Below are 20,136 nucleotides of genomic sequence, written 5' to 3'. Positions count from 1 at the left end.
TATTTGGGGCAGGAAGGAGGAAAGTTACCACAGCTTATCATGACCTCTCCACCCCCAGAATTAAGGAGTAGAGTTTATATACCCAGAAATAGGAAGGGTCACCTGGGGCTCTTCAGAGTCCTCCCAGGGCCGATGCTTGGGTCTACATAATCCTTGTGGGTAGTCATCTAGATCCCCTACGTTGGTCATATGTGTGGTTTCACCATGAGATCTCCCAAATTGTCTCACTGGAATGAAAAGAAACAAAGGACCTTTTATTTGGTAGGTGCTAGTGCAGCTGTATCTGATTCTCATTAAACATATATGAATAAAATTTAAAATCTCTTTGTTGAGTTTCTGTTGGACTGGATACTATCCAGTCATAAAGCCAATACACTTCTGATACCTATACTTCCATGAGAAACATACAGATGTGCCACATTTTAAGGTCGGTGTCACCAGGGAAGTGTTGGCAGAGCCATCGGTGGGGCCTGGGCTAACCTCTAGTGAATCAGGTGTTGAGCTCAGAAGTTCAACCTGGCTCCTGACTTTCTCTTAGTCCTTGACTTAAAAAAAAATCATGTTTAACTTGACTTAAACACGTTTCATTGGGTTGAAGGAATAGCAAACTCAGGAAAAATCATGCTGGAAATGTAAACTGTAACAGTGACAAGTGAGTCAGCTCTGATAAAATTAGGGCACAGACATTATACTAAAAATTTACAAAAATAATTGTATAATTTCCATTGTGTTAAGTGCTAAAATGGAAAACTAGATGGTACTATGAGGACTTAGAACAGGGGCCTTTTGACACCATCTGGTAGATTTAGGGAGACCCCCAAGAAGCAATGACATTTACACTGAGAGGCCTTAGGCAAGCATAAGGAGTTAGCCAGGACAAGCAGCATTATCTCCCCCTGATAAAATGAATCGAGAAGGTTTCTCTGGTTTTAAATGTTCCAAGATGATTTACATAGATAATTATGTTCTCTGGTTATAACACTGAAGCATCTACACTATATCAGTGGTTATAACCTTTTTTTCTAATGTTGGATATTTTTCCTGTCCTGGTTTCTTCTGATTGAACTATCTAGTAGTTTGTAGGTTTTGTTGTTGTCATTTTTCTTTAAAAGATTCTGTTTTTTGATTCATCATCTCTACTATCTTTCTCATTTTAATTTGTTGTTTGCAACACTCGTTCCTTGGGCATATTTTGCATGTTGTATTTTGCCAGGCAGTGGACAGTGCATCAGAAAATGGAACTGTGGAGGCAGAAGGCCAGCTAGGAAGCTGGGACAGAATCCTGGCAAAAGGCCATTGCCTTTTGAAATAGGGCAGTGGAAGGGGGCAGGACTTAAAGCGATTCACGTGACATTTGGATAGACTTGAGGGGATTTGGGAGCCTAATTGGGTGTGGGGTGAGGGAGAGGCCCTGGATTCTGACCAAGACCATGGAATGGATGGTGATGCAGGGGCATGAGGAGAAGCCTCATGGCTCCTTTTGCAACTTTGGGTGAATGCTCCTCCTGCAAAGTGTTAGTTGGTTGTCGTTCTGCCATTTTCTTGGGAATGTCTCATGTATTTTGACAAGAGGACTTTGTCCAGGAATATTTTTAGGTAGTGACTCAGCAGGGAAGGCTTTTCTAGAATCCCCACCTTAAGTGAATGGTTCCCACCCCCAGTTTCCTGAGGCAGCAGTGGAGCACAGACGGGGCTCCGTGCCAGTTCATGTTCTCATTTTGAGGTAGAGAGCTGACAGGCTGCAAAGCTGGGGCCTTTTCAGAAGACATCTCCAAACACTGGCTGTCAAAAACAAACAAAAAAACTTACTCAGGATGCCAAGGCAGAGCTTTGCAGTCAAGTCCTGATGTTCTTATTTCTGCTTCCTCCAATGCCTCCCTTCTTTTCCTTCTGCCCAAGCCAGCCCATCCTGTCCCTTCTCCAGGAGGCACTCCTACCCAGTGAATTCTATATTCCCCATCAATGAAACTGAGGAGCCATTCAGATTGTCTGAACCTCTCAGCACATCCTTGCTTTTCAAAGTACTACCAGGACAGTCACTTAAGAATACCAGTTTTTTGGGGGGTTTTTTGATGTGAAGTAAATAAATATGAAGTAAATAATTTCTTCACTAATGAGCTTTAAGCATATGGTAGATTCAGACTTATTTTCTCTTATAGAGCTGCATAATAAATGCAATAGCTCTATAAAACAGGGGTCAGCAGACTTTGATAAAAGGCCATATATGACATATTTAGGCTTTGCAGGCCAGAGTGTTTCTACTGCAGCTATTCAGTTCTGCTTTTAGCAGAGTTATAGCTCAAAATCAGCCAAAGACAATCCAAAAATGAATAAGCATGGCCATATCACTTGATGGATGCTGAAATTCAAATTTCAGATAATTTTCACATGCTATGATATCTGCTTCTTTTGAGTTTTGTTCCCAGCTATTTAAAAATGTAAAATCCAATCTTAGCTCATAGAGTGTACAGGCAATGGGCCAGATTTGGCTCCTGGGCCATGCTTTGCCCACTCCTGCTATAAACTGGACAAGCTGAACTGAAAAGTCCAAGCTTCCTTCAGTTAACAGGAAGTCATCTGAATGTTGTTTGTGTTTCTGCAGCCGGGCCTCTGCTCCCCACCCTCTAGGCTCCCTTTCTCATACTGTAACTCCTTGTCATTCTTCAGATCTTGGTCCCTATGGATCCTTAGCTCTGCACTGGGTGTCCCTTTTACATACCTCCATACAGTCCCAGGCTAGTCATGGCACTAACCTCACAATTTTGTAGTGACTTGGTAACATTTGAGTCTGCACAGCTCTGTGGCTCAAGGAGGCCAGGTGTCCTGTATATTCCTCAGGTTCACTGCTGAAATCCCAGTGCTTGAGGTAGTATCTTTCACCTAGTAGGTTCTCTCAATGCTTATTTATTGAACAATTGCACAAATATATGAATGAGTCCCAGAACTGTTTTGAGCTCTCTGAGGGTTTAAAGAGATCATGGACCATCAATATAAATGAGTTATCACATGAAAAATTAGAGACTAAGCAGAAAATGCAAAATTGTGAGGTACTAAGTGAATTGGAGAAAATAGAAAGAGATGAAGACTAAAATAATTTAATAGGATTAATGAAAAGGTAGACCTTGAACTTACTTTTGAGGCAGTTGGGTAGAAGAGATAAAGAAAAAAGTGTTGAGGGTCATGGTTCCAGAAGATTAGCAAAGATGTTTTGTTTGGATACATCTTTATCAGACTCTGCTCCTCTGCAAAACTCCCCTTTGGAACCTGGGATTCTGTTTAGTGGACCACAAAGGGGAAGGCAAGGAATGTTCTGGAGCTTTATTTTCAAACAACATTGCTTATTTTCTTGCAGAGATACAGATGTACACACCGTGGCCTCCCTGTTAAAGCTTTACCTCCGAGACCTCCCAGAGCCAGTGGTTCCCTGGAGCCAGTATGAGGGGTTCCTGCTGTGCGGGCAGCTCATGAATGCAGATGAGGCAAAGGTTTGTATCTCATTAGAGTTAGTTGTCCTGCTTTGGAACGTGATAGTTACTGAACACTCTTCTGGTAGGCAAGCAACAGTGGGTCAAGGGACTCATACCTTTTAGTGAGATACTTTGTCAAACTGGAACTTTGTCAACAACAGAAGGCAACTGAAGCCAGTCATCGTGACAGCCTTGCTGGGATGTAACAATCCAAAAAAGAATTGTCTATAATCAAATATACCCAAACCACTTTAATGAGAAAGAGAAAGCTTCTGAGAAGGCTTTCAAGCAATATGGCCTTGCTGAAACCCAGTGGACACAAGGACAGGCTGACCAACCTGGAAGGCTGGTGAGAGGGAAGAATGTTCTAGTTCCACCATGATCATGAGTGTCAGCCATGGGCATACAAGGAATGCAGACACCAGAGAAAGGAAGGACAAGGAACTTTTCTTTGTTCTTTTCAGCTGCAGCTGCTTAAGGGGGTGTGGTCAGTGTCTGCAGCATCATGCTTGTTAGAGTTCACAAGTTTGCCTGCAGGATTTGTGGTCCCATGTAATTTGTTTCCTGAAAGGTCTTAAAGTCAACCATCACCACACTAGAGTCATGTTAATTAAACAAATTAACCGACCAACAAAAGCCACCAGGAAAACCCATCTAACAACAATAAAACCTTCCTGGTTTTTAACCAGGATTTGCAAAACCAAATGCCCCACGAATATGTTTGTGTTATACTGCTGATAATTGGGGTCTAACTCCCCACTTCTGGGAGGTTTGCTTTTAGCACTCCTATGTTTTAAAAATTTTTTAAACGAGACAGAGAGAGACAGAGTGCAAACAGGAGAGGGGCAGAGAGAGGGAGACAGAATTCAAAATAGGCTCCAGGCTCTGAGCTGTCTGCGCAGAGCCCAACGTGGCGGTCAAACCCATGAATCACGAGATCATGACCTGAGCTGAAGTCGGACGCTTACCTGACTGAGCCACTCAGGCACCCCTAGCGCCACCATGTTTAAAGCTCTCTCTGCCAAAGTGGTGCACAAAAAAGCCTACAGTGAAGACATGGATTTAACTTTGATTTTGCCATTAGGCAAATTAAGCACTTTCTGTGAGACTCAGTTTATTTCCTTAGACCAACGGAACGTTCTATAATGGTGGAATTGGTACATAGCTACATTGATCAATATGGTAACCACTAGCCACACATGGCTATTGGGCACTTGAAATACGGCTAGTTCAACTAAAGAAACAATTCCTAATTTTATTTTATTTTATTATTTAAATAGTCACACGTGTCAAGTAGCTGTTGTGTTGGAGAGCACAAACTTAGACAAATTTCATATTAGCATCTGCAATACTTAGCATTGTTTTGAGGACAAGGGATAGGAGATAGGTGAGTGATATTTTTAAAGTATCAGTTTAAGGAGAGGCTTATTCTCTATTTTAACATTTATTATATAATATACTCCCAGAAATATATATATATAATAATTATTATTACTACTATTACTATTATTATTTTAAGCAATGGAGTGCCCTAGACCTGGTAGAAAACATAGCTATAAGAACTTCTCTCCTAAGAGTGAGGAGCCTCATGATTTAAGTAGATCCCAGCACAAGAAAAACGGTGGTTTTATATTTAAATGTTAGGAAAGGAAGGGAAGAATAATGATGCAGCTAATTATGCTGTAGCTATTGTAGCTATTTGCCTGCCCAAAAATGAGGTTGCATGATCTCATACAGGTCTTCCTCAGCAACAAAAGGCAAATGAAGCCAATCAGGGTGACAGCCTTCCTGGGATGTAACGATCTAATAAAGAAAGGGACTATAATGGGAAATACAAATCAAAACCACAATGAGATACCACCTGACACCTGTCAGAATGGCTAACATTAACAACTCAGGCAACAACAGATGTTGGCGAGGATGCAGAGAAAGAGGATCTCTTTTGCATTGTTCGTGGGAATGCAAGCTGGTGCAGCCACTCTGGAAAACAGTATGGAGGTTTCTCAAAAAACTAAAAATAGAACTCCCTACAATACAGCAATTGCACTACTAGGTATTTATCCATGGGATACAGGTGTGCTGTTTCGAAGGGACACATGCACCCCAATGTTTACAGCAGCACTATCAACAATAGTCAAAGTATGGAAAGAGCCCGATGTCCATCGATGGATAAATGGATAAAGAAAATGTGGTATATATATATATATATACACACAATGGAGTATTACTCGGCAATCAAAAAGAATGAAATCTTGCCATTTGCAACTACGTGGATGGAACTGGAGGGTATTATGCTAAGTGAAATTAGTCAGAGAAAGACAAAAATCATATGACTTCACTCATATGAGGACTTTAAGAGACAAAACAGATGAACATAAGGGAAGGGAAACAAAAATAATATAAAAACAGGGAGGGGAACAAAACAAAAGAGACTCATAAATATGAAGAAGAAACTGAGGGTTGCTGGAGGGGCTGTGGGGGGGGTGGGCTAAAAGGGTAAGGGGCATTAAGGAATCTACTGAAATCATTGCTTCACTATATACTAACTAATTTGGATGTAAATTTAAAAAAATAAAAAAATAAAGTTAAATTGCAAAGTTAAAAAAATAAAATAAAATAAAATAAAATAAAATAAAATAAAATAAAATAAAAAGAAAGGGACTATAATGGGGCACCTGGGTGGCTCAGTTGGTTAAGCGTCCGACTCTTGGTTTTGGCTCAAGTCATGATGTCATGGTTCGCGAGTTTGAGGCCTGCATCAGGGTCCATGCAGACAGTGTGGAGCCTGCTTTGGATTCTCTCCTTCTCTCTCTCTGCCCCTCCCCTGCTTGTGTGCTTTCTCTCTCTCTCAAAATAAATAAATCAACTTAAAAAAAAAAAAAAGAATGGGACTATAATCAAACACCTCAAGCCACTTTAAAATTAATAACCAGGGGCACCTGGGTGGCTCAGTTGGTTAAGCGTCCAACTTTGACTCAAGTTATGATCTCACGGTTTGTGAGTTCAAACCTCTCGTTGGGCTCTTTGCTGACAGCTCAGAGCCTGGATCCTGCTTGCGATTCTGTGTCTCCCTCTCTCTCTCCCCTTCTCCCACTTGCACTCGGTCTCTCTTTCTCTCAAAAATAAACATTAAAAAAATAAATAAAATAAAATAGGTAACTGAATGATTTTGTGCATGATTTATAAATTTTGGGGGAGAGAGTGAGATGAGGACATGAGAAGTCTTAATTAATATAGGTATATCAGCTCACCCTTGTGAAATTGGTAACATTTTATAGAATGAGGTTTAAAAGTTGGCTAAAAAGCATCAGTGTTTCAGGCAATCTCTCACCCCATAGCTCCAGGAAAAGCAAGAGGTATGTGGATGCAGATCTGACAATAAGACTCCCACCCCTGAACTTATTCGCTTTAGACCTGCTTCTCCCAACTTTTCTCCATCTCAAAATATTTGGGTTTCTTTTTTTTTTTAAATTTTTTTGTGTTTGTTTATTTTTGAGAAAGAGGGAGAGAGGGAGAGAGAGACAGAGCGTGATCAGGGGAGAAGCAGAGAAAGACGGAGATACCGAATCCAAAGAAGGCTCCAGGTTCTGAGCTGTTGGGGCTTGAACCCACAAACTGTGAGATCATGACCTGAGCTGAAGTAAGACGCTTAACCGACTGAGCCACCCAGGCACCCCTCAACATACTTGAGTTTCTAATCTGTGGTAACGCACATCTGGGCAGGGCAGAGAGACCACAGCCTTCCTCATTGGTGAAAATGTGGCAGGAGTGGTAGTTGAGAGCAATGAATCTACAGCAACCTTTACAAAGAATTCACCCATTAAACTGGAAGAGGGAATCCTAATATGAAGCAGGTATTCTAGATACAGAGGGTCTGCACCAAGTCACTACATGCAGGCTGACAGGCCATAGGGTGCGTTTTCTCCGGGAGAAGCTGCTCAGGTTTGAGGGAGCCCACATGTCTCATGTTAACTGGCACACTTTTACAATCGCGATGTTACTGACAGTGACTACAGACCCTACAGGCAGCTGCTGGTGAAAAGAACTAAGAAAGCTCTCTGTCCTTCCTCTCCCTGGCACATGAATTTCTTCTCTAGCATTCATGGTCATCATGGAGGTAGAACATTCCAACATTACCTGCCTTTCCCATGATTGGTCAGCTTGTCCTGTGTCCCCGCAGATCTCAGCAAGGCCATAATGCTTAAAATCCTTCTCCGAAGCTTCCTTCTTCTCTCACTACTTTTAAAGTGACTTGGGGTATTTGGATGTGATCCAGTGCTTCCCTGGAGTGTTGTATCTTAAGCATTCACTAAGCAAACAATTACTGTGAGGATGAGATGTCAAATCGTCCTTGCCTTAGAGTAGTTCTGAGTTGGGGAAGAGGGCATGATTAGAGACAAATAAAAAAATGTGCTGTATAAGAACCTGTGAGCTTCTCCATACTATTTTCACAACTTCCTGTGAATTTATAATTATTTGGACATAAAAAGCTTTAAAAAAACACACAAAACTATGGGAACAGGAGTGAGTACCAAAGTGTTGCTTTCTGCACAGATACATCAGTTATGTTCCCTATGTTCCAGAGTCTCATTGCTGGCAAGTGAGCAGGCTCATTTAGGGTGTTCAAAATCTCTTCCCAGGCTCAGCAGGAGCTGGTGAAGCAGCTGTCCATCCTTCCTCGAGACAACTATAACCTCCTGAGCTACATATGCAGGTAAGAGTCCCCTGGTATCAGTTTCCAGCCATATCAGAAAGAAGCACCTGGTTAGAGGAGGAAAGGGTGTCCCTGTGAACTCAGAGCTTCTGGTCCAGACTTTGGGAAGGTCAACTGTATTCACACAGCACTGAGTTTGTTCCCTATGTCCACAAGATAATTTAAAAGATCCGCTGAAAATCTGATTGGCACATGAAGTGAACATGTTCCTCTTCCAGGCCTGCTCAAGTGCTACCTGGAGTCCTGGGACATGTATTAAAACCCAGAATCCTTATGGATGTTTCTAGAATGATCTTCCATCTTCCTGACCTTGGACCATAACTTAGTGCCCTAGATTCATTCCTGGCCACCCTTCTTATTTCCCTTTCTGAGGACCCGCGTGCCTTCTCTGTGGCAACATGTAGTGCGTAGATGGACCCAGGTCTGTCTGAGCTGGGAATCTGGATCTTCTTGCCAGACGGAGCTGAAATTTGCTTTTATTTAAAATAATTTTTGTTGTAGTTTCTAGATTATAAAAGTGATGCATGCTTTGCAGAAGGAAAATACAACATACCGTAAATAAGAAATAAAAATAATGCCTTTTCCTCACTCAGCAAAGATCACTATTATGATTTGGGCATGTTTCCTTCTGGACGTTTTTCTTTCTATGATAGATCTTTACATACATCAATATAAATATAGGGGAACAATTTCTTGTACATATTTGTGTCTTGCTGTTTGGGGCTTAATATTATATTGTGAACATTTCTGCCTGTCCTAAAGTAGGATTATAAATGAGTCTGTAATATTTCATAATGTTTCCTCATTTGAAAACACCACCATTAATTTGATAATTTCTATGTATTTGGAATTTTATGTTGCTTCAGCCAATTCATTTAAAAATGGTTTTTAGAGAGAGTAGAAATTCCTTTGCTGATGTTTTCAGGTTTTTTTTTTTTTTAATATAGTGAATCTGAGGAGAGCTTCATGTCTCCAATGGGTAGAATTAGAGTAAAAATTCATTGCTAGTTATTGAGCACCCACTGAGAATTTGAGATGCTTGGTGCTATAATCAGAGGATGAAGCAAGAATCACTTCTTCATACCCCTCTGTGACATCTCCTCATGAGAAAGTTTTCTTCTCTGGAAACTTGGGTGGGATGGATACTGAGAACCTGGGAGATAAGCCTAGGAAATTGGGACTAGGGATAGTCAGATACCCATTTGAGTCCTTCTAGTTTCCTTTTAGCTCCCTGCATTGGACCCTGCCTCCTGCCAACACTCCATTCCCAGCCCCAATGCCACCACCAGAAGCTGGACAGGCCCCTCTTGGCTTCTCTTCTACCTTGATCTTGAGTCTTTCAAGGTGAAGCTAAACTCATGTGGGCAGAGCAGACCAGACTGGTCCTCTTCCTGAGACTAGAAGGAAGGAGATGAGATCCATCTCTGAGATCTCATTGATAGCTGGAAGTGCTTCCTTCTGGCAACTTCCTGTTTCCTACTATGGGATTTCCTGGTTGCCCACAGGTTCCTACATGAAATCCAGTTGAACTGTGGTGTTAATAAAATGAGCGTGGATAACCTGGCTACTGTGATTGGTGTGAATCTCATCAGGTCAAAGGTTGAAGACCCTGCTGTGATCATGAGAGGTAAGACTGGTCCTGTGGGGAAGTCGAGTGCAGAGGAAGTAACGACAATTACACAGCTACCGAAGTGCTCTGCAAATTGCCAAACATTTTCTGTTGACTAACTTGCCCAAATTGTGAAATAGCCCTGTGAAAGGAGCAGGGCAGGAATTATGTCCATTTTCCAGATCACAGCACAGCAGAGAGATTCAAAATTTACCCAATGGTCACACAGTACAATAGGCTAGCACAAAAACAGCTAGTGTTTCTTAGTCTTTAATTACTTTTTTTTTTAAAATTTTTTCAACGTTTTTATTTATTTTTGGGACAGAGAGAGACAGAGCATGAACGGGGGAGGGGCAGAGAGAGAGGGAGACACAGAATCTGAAACAGGCTCCAGGCTCCGAGCCATCAGCCCAGAGCCTGACGCGGGGCTCGAACTCACGGACCGCGAGATCGTGACCTGGCTGAAGTCGGAGGCTTAACCGACTGTGCCACCCAGGCGCCCCAGTCTTTAATTACTTTTAAATAGCCTTAGCCAGAGAAAGTGAATTTGCAAGAAAGTGGAGAAAGCAAGTTTGACTTTAGAAGACAATTCACAAAAAGGCCACTTGTAAGAATTCACAAAAAGGCCACACTTGTGGCTGTGTCTTGGTTCAGTGAGCAAAAGTCCTGGCATAGAGTATTGATGTCTACCATGGATTTGGGAAGGCAGTACTCCTAGCACATATTTATTATGTGTGCAATAAGAAATCAGATGTCATGTTAAGGACCACATGAGGGGAGAAAGATATCTTCATTTTCTCTACTATTATACTGCCTATTTTCTGATCAAAGACTGACTAAAGGACCATACAGGCTGAAAATAACCCTCTTTTACCCACTCCCGTATCCTTCTTCTATCTCTTCTCTTCCACCACAATCTTCTACCTCAAGCAATTCAGAAGTGTCCCATGAGGAGCAAAATGATGTTTTTTCAGACTCTGTGGTTTTAGAGCCAAGTTTAGAGACATCCCATGATGGAGACCCTTAGGAATGTCTGCCTCCTGCCATGGTACAACTCTACAGATCTCTTTCTTCTTTCTTTCAGGGACTCCTCAAATCCAAAGAGTGATGACCATGATGATCAGAGACCATGAAGTTCTGTTTCCCAAGTCCAAGGATACACCCCTGTCACCCCCTGCTCAAAAAAATGACCCCAAGAAAGCTCCAGTGGCTCGAAGTTCTGTGGGCTGGGATGCCACTGAAGACCCCACGATGTCTAGGACAGACAGCTTTAGTAACACGGTAAGTGCCGAGAGCCTTCTTTTTCCACCTGACTCTTCCCTTTAGTCCAAGTTGTTCTATGTAAGAGCTTGTCTAGTGTGGCAATGTGGGGGAGTTTTTGATGATGCTGTGGCAATGGGCACAGATGGTAGATACCCATTTGAATACGTTTTGGAAGCCTGGCCTCTTTCAAATCTAGTCTCTGTTGGCATCCTGGAGGTGGGATTAGTGACATGTGTGCCAATCTCCTAATGGCTGAGCAATGGGAGTCCTTAGTAAAGTCCGCTCAAAAAGGGAAGCCATTCCAAGCACAGTCCAGGGAATTTCAATAGGGGAAATTATATATCACATTCTAAGTGTTTTAGCAAGAGTTGTTGAAAACTCCGGGTGAAAGTCCAGAGAGAACTGGTTTCCTGCTAACCCATGAAACGTGATTTCATTCTCAGCGTATGTGATGTGTTCGTGTAATATTTCTCATTCCCTGATAAGCTGTCTCAGCAATGTCAACCCCCTCATTTGAACTGAAGTGTTGGGGCTCACGTTCCCAGTGTCAAAAAACTCTTCAGCCTCTGAAATGTAGGCTAGTTACAAAGCTCAAATATTTTTATATATTGATGGAGACAAATACTTTAAAAAAAACCATGAACTTGATGTAGCAGCTTGGTTCTTTATGTGTGACCAAGAAATGAATTTAAAATTTCTGACTGACCTGGTAATGTCAGTTGCCTGCAGTACTATTAATCCTGAGGATAATTAAGAAAGTATTGGGAAAAAAGGTAGATAGTGGTACTGATTTTTCTTAGGTGATGTCTATACACAGTGCATTTTACTAACACTCTCAAATGAAATTAATATTTAGAAATGCTCATACTTCCTTTAATGAAGTCCTACTAGCAGTCCTTGAGAGTAGTCATTGTCAGGCTCATATGACAGGTTTCTGCTATTTATCGTAATATTGTGGGTAGCTATGAGCAGCCACTGTGATGACAAACATAAATAGGTCACCTCTGGGGTTCTCACCATAACTCTGTAGGGCAGGATTTATCATCCACATTTTATCATTCAGGAGCTGAGTCTCAAGGAGGTTGACCAGCTGGCCCAAGGTAGCAGCAGGATGTTGATGAATGGGATTTAGCTCTGGTTCTCACCTTGAGGCGCAGGTGATTCTGACTCCAGGTGGGGTTGCAAAAGCTGGTGATTAGCTAGAGGGATTAGAAGGAGAGCTTGAGTCTTGATTTTCTGATTTTAGGGCTCATTCTTTTTCTTTTTCCTTATCTTTTTTTTTGTTTTAAAGTTAATTTCAAAATATATATACACACGGTTAAAAAAAATAAAAAAAGAGAAAAAGATATAGATTGAGACAGCTTGCTCCCTCTGCTATCTCCATCTACCCCATCCTTCCTCACCTTCATTAGTTTCGTACTTACCCTTCCAGTGTTCCTTTATGCAAATACAAGCAGATATGAATGTAAATTATTTACTTCTTTTTTTTTTTATACAAATGTAACATCTCTTGCTCTCTCTCTCCACACACATGCACACACACACACACACGCTGCTCATGTCCTGCATTTTTCTACTTTAGAGTATATCCTGGAGACCCTTTTATGTCAATACATGGACAGGTTTCTCATTTGACCAACTTGTTTTCATTCCTTTGTACAACAAACAAGGCTGCAATGAATAATATTGACCATACTTCATTTTATACTCAGGAGATGTATTTCTAGGATAAATTCCCAGAATTGGGATTGCTGAATCAGAGGGTAAGTAGATTATTGTGTAATTTTTATTAAAATTGTTAAATAGAGGTTGTGCCATTTTGTACTTCCACTAGCAATGCACGAAAGAACCTGTTTCCCTACAGTTTCACTAGCAGAATGTGTTTTCAAATTTGGGGATGTGTCCTATCTGGGAGGTGTAAACTGATATTCAGTAGTTTTAATTTTGATTTGGGTTTCTTTGATAATGGCAGAAACTGAGCATATTTTCTTATGTGTAAAGGCTTGTTGCATTTTTCTTTTCCTCTGTGAACTGTCTGATCTTGTTCTTTGTCTAGATTTTTGTTGGTTGCTGGTATTTTTCTTTTCGAGTTTTATGAACTTTATATATTAGAGAGAGTAGCTTGTTGTCTGTGATATGTATTGCCAATATTTTTGCTAGTTTGTCATTTCTTTTTGATTTTATATGCAATTTCTTTGTTTATTTTTTTAATTTGGGGGGTCATGGAAACCCATGTGGGTTGAATTTATCAGACTTGCATTTTATGCCTTTTGGATTTTGAGTTCTAGCTAGCAAGATCTCCTCATCCTAAAGCTATGAAAGAATCCTAGTTTGAGACTCTCTTAACCACTAATAAACCATTGATTTGAGAGCATGAATTCCTCTTAAGTGCAATATCTTCTTAAAGAAACACCACACAGATCATGCACATCTAACTAACGTGATGAATTAAGAGATGGTCTTCTAATTAAGAGTTTCACGGGTGTGCAGCCAAGTCACTACTCCTTATCTTGGGAACATGATACATATGGGAAAACCCACATGACATCCGTGGCCATTTTTTTCTAGACCAGCGACTCAGATGCAGGAAGCCCCACTGGACAACAGCCGAGTGATGGGTATTTTGAAGAGAGCAGTAAAGCCCCCAAGGAAAAGCTAGGAGATTGGAAGCTGCAGTCGAGAAAAAGGACTCAGACACTCCCTAATCGGAAATGCTTCTTGACATCGGCGTTTCAAGGTGCCAACAGCAACAAAGTAGAGATCTTTAAGAATGAGTTCTGGTCGCCCTCTTCAGAGGTAAAGGCAGGGGAAGGGCACCGGAGAACAATGTCTCAAGGTATGCCCCACTTTTCTGACTCCCAGCGGACTTCCACCTATGATAACATCCCTTCCCTGCCTGGGGCCCCTGGGGATGGGGCAGCTGCTGTCTCTTCCCATGCTTGTGACTCCAAGAGAGAAACTCTTGCCAGCCCAAACTCTGAAACCGGACCTGGAAAAAAGAACTCTGGAGAAGAGGAACTTGAATCCTTGCAGAAGGTGGTCCAGGAACTGCAAAAGGAAATAGAAACACAGAAGCAAATGTATGAGGAACAGATCAAAAAGTAAGTCACATGCAGAGGGGTCCTGAGCAGCCACCCGGCCTCCATCTTCAGCAGTAACAGGGACTGTTCTCATCTGCTAACAAATGATACTAGAAAGCTTGAGTTTAGAGAACACACTAATCTACAGCAATTGGGCTTAATTACGGGAAGGGGTAAAGGGAGTAATGAGATGACCAAATTAGTGAAAACTCTATTTAGGTTAAATTCATGAGAAGTTAAATATGTAGCTTACAAGGCTTAAGCAGCCATTTCCAAATAGTTGTTCCTTAAGGATCGGCATGCTGTAATGAATGAAGAGGAACTTTAAATTTTGTTCATCTTAATGTAATACCTCCATTCTGAAAATATTTATTGAGCACCTATAGTGTGCCAGACACTATCTTGGCTGTTGGGAAACAGCATTGAACAAAACAAACAAAAGTTTTGTCTGTGCTTATAGAATTTTCCTTCTATAGGAAGGCATAGCATAATTAAAATATATGCTATGTCAGAGGATGGAACATGCAATGGAGAAAAATAAAGCAGGGCAGGAGTTGGGGAAGGGTTCAAGAAGGAGGTTCCTATATTAAATAATGTGGTCAGGAAGGCTTCACTGAGAAGGTGGCATCAGAGCAAAGGGCTGAAGAGAAGAGGGAATGAGTCAGGTCCACATACTGGGGAAGATCAGGCCAGGCAGGGAGAAGCAAAGGTGCAGAGTCCATGGAAGGGAGCAGGTCTGACATGTTAATGCATAGGAAGAGCCGTGGTGAGCTGGAGAAGCAGGGGGTGACTGAGAGGAGAGAGGGCAGACAAGTGCAAGAGGCCTTTCCAGCCCCCTTAAAGCCTGTGTGGAGCAGAGTTTCTAGGAAGATCTACCTGACTAAAGCTTCACTGAATCACTGGCTTCCTATGGAGTACAGGCCGCAGGGGTGAATGGAAGGCCAGTGTGGCAGCTCATGCCACAATTTTCATGCACATCCCTAAGATGCCTGGACACAATTTGCTCTCTTGGGTAGATAAACTACTTTCTTGAAATCTTTTTCACACCACTGACTTTTCATGAGAGGAAAGCTCAATCCGGCTTAATCCATATTAACACTAATCATGACAATGAAATATGAACTAGTAGGGTTTTCCCAATCATGACCACTTTTCAGTCCATTGAGACTCAGGTACATGACAGGAAGACTTTTGTGAGCCCTCATTCTTTGTTCCCTACAAAGAAGGGTGCCCGTCTAAAAGCAAAATGGAGATCCTTTGTCTAAGATCCTGAAGTCAATCATCTGTAGGCCTACAACACTCATGTGCCATCTTGACTCTGAGGGAAGCAGCCCCAGAGAAGTTTCCCACTGCACTCTGACGTGAATGTCACTGACAAGATAGGGAAAGACCCAGCTGCCATGGAAGGGCTGCTCCTTCTGAATGGAACCAATTTCTCTGAAATTCACCCACCAGAAGGGTCCTCCATTTTCAACAGAGGGAGAGTTAACAGTCCATAGTGCCTGCTCTGAACTTTGTGCCCCAGATACACATTTTCATGTAATACCCACAGAAATCCTGCAAAATAGGTAATATCCCCATTTTATAGAAGAAATAGGGGCTCAGGAGGTATTAAAAGATTCCTCAGGGTCATGCAACTAATCATCAGTATTTGATGTAATCAGGTATTTGAACCTGAATTAGTCAGGCTCCTGAGCCCACTCAGATTCTACCTCTCCACTGGAATCAGTGGTCAAAATCTGGCAGTATTCTCTCAATTGAGATTTCTCCCAAAGCAAGATGGAAGCAAGAGTAAACTCTGAGAAGAAAACTAGATTTGTAATGAGAGGGCCAGAAGGAATGAGACTAGATTATCTGTAGGAAGAGATAGGCAGGGGTAGGCAAGGCTCCAAAGATGGGCTGTTACATGCAGAATGGGCCAAAGCCCCTGAAGATAGAAGCCAGGCTGGGCTCAAATGAGAGCTCAATTTTCTATACAAAATATGCCATTTGGAGGGGGGGTGGGCAGAGAGGCAGCATCTCATAGAATGGAATTCTGAAGCAAACTTCCAGTCAGACAATCTCCCACAGTCCTGAAATTTCCTCTTTGGGCTTAAAAATGGCATTGTACTCTCATTCCTAGGAGTTAATTCAGCATAGCCTGCAGAGCAGGGAGCACCTGGGACTAGACTAAGATTTGGACCAGTAACAGTGAAAATTCTGGGAATTCGGGAACCCAACAGATTTTTCACCTGGAGCAGATTCAGAAGTGGGGGTGGGGCTGTCAGGACCTCTGCTTCCAAATGGCAGTTCCCCACACTTCTCCAAACCTCCACCCCTAGGGGGTCTTGATAAGAGATGGCGCTGGTACTCTCCATGGAAGCAGGATGAGCAGGTCCTCATGTGTGCAAAGGCGTTGGGAATCTGGAATATGGGGCCTCAGCAGTCAATTAACATTTCTGTTGAGCAGGACACGTGCAAGGTGCTGTGGAGGTGAAAATATACATATGTTAGAGGTGGTTCCTTCTTTCAAAGACTATTATCTTCTGGAGGATACAAAACATAGAATGACATGAGCAGGAACAACACAAGAGATGTCACAAGATGGTGTTAAAATGATAAAAGAGAGGTTCAGACATGCCCTGGGAATTCAGGCTTACTGAGAAGTCTGTGTGTGGGGGGGTGGGTGGAACATTAATAAGAGGTTCAGGCTGGCTATAGGTCTTGTGATGTAGAAAGGAAAATGGACAGAGGGTGTTGTGAGCAAGGGTGAAGGGACAGTCTAGAGGTCCTACCCTGTTCTTTCATTCTGCTATTTTCTTCCTTGCAGCCTTGAGAAGGAAAATTATGATGTCTGGGCCAAGGTGGTGAGGCTCAGTGAAGAACTGGAGAAGGAGAAGAAGAAATTTGCAGCCTTGGAAATCAGCCTCCGCAATGTGGAGCGCTCCCGGGAGGATGTTGAGAGGAGGAACAAGGCCCTGGAAGAAGAAGTCAAGGAATTTGTCAAATCAATGAAAGAGCCCAAGGCCGATGCTTGAGGGTCCCAGGCAAACATGGAGACAGCCCACAGAGGCCCACCCGACACGCTCCCTTTCTCAGCGCTACCTGATGACTGAGAAGCAAAATTACTCCCTATGAGGGAGAAGAAGACATTTTGGGGGGAAACACCACATTTCCCAGTAAAATAAATCAATGGAATTTGCAGGAAGATGAGGGTGAGCAGGGACATGTGGGGACGTCTATGGCCCCCTGTGGCTGTATTCAAAAGGAATGCATTATTCCACCGTGGTCTCAGGCTGAGTGAGATGGAACCTTCCATGGTTGGGTGACTATGTCCAGTGGAGACATTTGAGGCCATGTGCCAAGGACCTAGGCAACATGTTGGCCCCAACCGATGGTGGACTGAGGCGTTAGTTCTTTTTCTTTTTTTCTTTGTGGAACAATTCATCCAGTCAGATGGCTTCATGGTGTCCCTGAGACATAGGGGCAGAAAATGATATTTAGCTTTCTTGTATTCACCTGTGGTGAGCTGCGTTTTGGGGAGCTGCACCTGTTGAGTGGAGCCCCATTCTGCCACCCCCTCCATGATGCATACTTTCCAGGGTTTGGAAACTCAAAATTATTATTAGACTAAGACAAAACAAGCAATAAATGTGTATTTATGAGAGCAGGGCTATTGGTAATCCTTACAAACACCTTTGTGAGCCTTAGTGAAAGGTGCCCCTTCCTTGAAGCAGACACACCCCTCTCCAGGCGCAAGGCTTGGTGAGCAGGACATGGGCTGGATTACATTGCCTTTCCATGGCCACAGTTGTGTATGGTAGGCCTGTGAAAGAGGCCTTCTCACCACGATGTGACTTCCTCAGAGGCTGGCTGGGGTTTTTAGATAGTAGTAGTCCCAATAATATTTTTTCTGTTTCACCAAAATGCCAGTGATTTCACTCTTGTTAGGGATAAGAGGCACTAGAAAGTAGCTAGGAGAGGAGCCTTCCTGGCAGACTTTTCCTCCTAGAGTGAAGCCAGCCTGGCAGAGGGCCTGGGTGAGGCCCCAAGCCTCGCTAGGAAGGATAGTGGAGGCTTTAATAATTTTTGTCATTATCCTGATTAAGTGGTCTCCAAGCTCTTTTGACTATGTACTCCATGAGTAGAAAATATTTGAGCAGACACCCCCCCCAATATATTTCTTTACTTATAAATTATATCATGTACTGCTACATTGCTATATCATGTAAATCATAAAACATATACAGGACAGACATTGAATAAGGGTGAGAACAAAACACAGACAAATAGATATTCTCAAGTGTGCTTTCAGCTTTGGGGGCCACTGGACAGATTTCCCAGCATGTGTTACCTGTTCTAGTTTCACATACGTCATCCCCATTGCTGTCATACATTGACTTGACTCTTGAAACCACATGGCTTCATCAGAGGTCTGAAATCCATGGTTACTGCGGTGAGAGTTTAGTCTCCCCAGCGTGTGTCTCCTCAATTATTTCTTTTTCTCCTTTTATTTTCTCACTTTTCCTCCTCTTCTCTTTGTTCTCTTTGCTCTGGTTGTTTCCCTCTGCCCCACCCCTGCCTGTGGCCATGACACAGGCTACAGACCTAGTGGTACAAACAGTGACGTCAGTGTTGCTCGGTCCTGCTACTCACGTCCTGTTTCTCCTGCCACCAGTCACTAGACTGATGGAGGGCAGGGACAAGACCTGGCATGTTTGTTTTAGAGACCTGCTAATGAAAGATCGGGGTGTGGGAGGGGGTTGATTTGGAACATCATTAAGTAAAGCAATAAAACGTTTGATTTCCTGGGGTTTACTTGTTTTTTAATTACAGAGTGGCAAGCAGGGAGACACTTATTGAACACCTCATTTACACCGATGAGAGTCTACAATTCTGCCAGACATAGTGCCCGTTTTCTCCCATGGATTCCTCACCCGGACTCTTTAGGTGTTGAAACACAGCTGAGCGTGGAAGTAGTCGGCTTCATAATTCTAAAGGGAACATTTGTTTGAAGGTGCAAAGAGGAGGACCTGAAGACTGTTTGTTTGCAGGTCCATGTTACAGGAACTAGCTGGGCATGGGAGCATGAGCTCAGACTGAGCAGAAGGGCTGCATTTGAATTCCAAGCTCCTCCTGGCCAGGTGATGCCTCTTGTTCTATTTCTTCCACCAGTACTATGAGATACCAGAGTGGCCTCTCCGCTCAGCCTGGGAAGCTGGAGTGTCTATTCCTCTTCATGAGCAAGAGGGGAACCTGGCTTGCCTAAGCTAACACTGTCCATCTAAAGAGAACATAAGAAAGCACTCTATACCCTGTGAGTGCAAGGAAGGGCCAGGGAAGAAGATCTGGCTTCAATGCCCAAAAGACTACATGTGAGGTAGACAACAGGATAGCTCCAGATCTCACCTGGACCAAGGAGCCAGGATCTGGGAAGCGCACCCAGAGACAGACCTCTGTCATTGGTGTTCTGCTGACCCTGGAGCCCCCACCTTCAGCTCCTCCATGGACAAGATCTATTCAGTCTGCCTTTTTCCAGCCACCCACCCCCTCTTCCCTTTACCTCTCTTCTACCTATGCAGATGTTGAGAAACTAAAAGGGATCTGCAATATGTACTTTAAAACCCCTGGCCATCTTCCCTACCAAAATTTTTCATTTACCACACAGCCCCAGGCATGGTGCGTATCAGGTCACTTTTGTCTCGAGTTTGAGGCAGAGCTGATGGGTCTCCCAGTAAGTCAGTGCACTGGATAGGACATTTTGCATTAAGGGATTGGCTGAGATGATCCCTGTCTTCATGAATGCAGGCTGCTATAACAAAATACCACAGACTTGGTGCCTCATAAACAACAGAAATTTATTTCTCACAGTTCCAGATGCTGGAAGTTTGAGGTCAGAGTCAAGTGTGGGACCTCTTTGGGGTTGCAGACTTCTTATTGTGTCTTCACATGGTGGAGGGATTAGGAATCTCTCTTCTTTTATAAATCATTAATCCCATTCATGAGGACTCCACCCTAAAGATT

The 20,136-nt window shown here is 42.7% G+C and overlaps 1 protein-coding gene across 3 annotated transcripts in view; it reads left to right on the top strand.

Moving 5' to 3' along the window:
• Nucleotides 1-18,925, top strand: part of ARHGAP25 (Rho GTPase activating protein 25) — a 91,223-nt gene extending 72,298 nt beyond the window's left edge. For all 3 annotated transcript variants that reach the window (XM_040458673.1, XM_040458674.1, XM_040458675.1), the window contains 6 exons: nucleotides 3,353-3,485; nucleotides 8,108-8,181; nucleotides 9,687-9,808; nucleotides 10,875-11,071; nucleotides 13,622-14,154; nucleotides 16,943-18,925. In XM_040458673.1, the coding sequence (XP_040314607.1) occupies nucleotides 3,353-3,485; nucleotides 8,108-8,181; nucleotides 9,687-9,808; nucleotides 10,875-11,071; nucleotides 13,622-14,154; nucleotides 16,943-17,150 (1,267 nt within the window). In that variant the 3' untranslated portion in view covers nucleotides 17,151-18,925. The remainder of the gene's footprint in view (nucleotides 1-3,352; nucleotides 3,486-8,107; nucleotides 8,182-9,686; nucleotides 9,809-10,874; nucleotides 11,072-13,621; nucleotides 14,155-16,942) is intronic.
• The last annotated feature ends 1,211 nt before the right edge of the window (nucleotides 18,926-20,136 follow it).

The sequence above is a fragment of the Herpailurus yagouaroundi genome, unplaced genomic scaffold (genome assembly GCF_014898765.1).
Source record: "Herpailurus yagouaroundi ecotype Mexico unplaced genomic scaffold, PumYag 221, whole genome shotgun sequence".
NCBI classification, from domain to species: Eukaryota; Metazoa; Chordata; class Mammalia; order Carnivora; family Felidae; genus Herpailurus; species Herpailurus yagouaroundi.
Note: the sequence above shows the minus strand (reverse complement) of the source record. Positions and strands in the feature narration are given on the sequence as shown.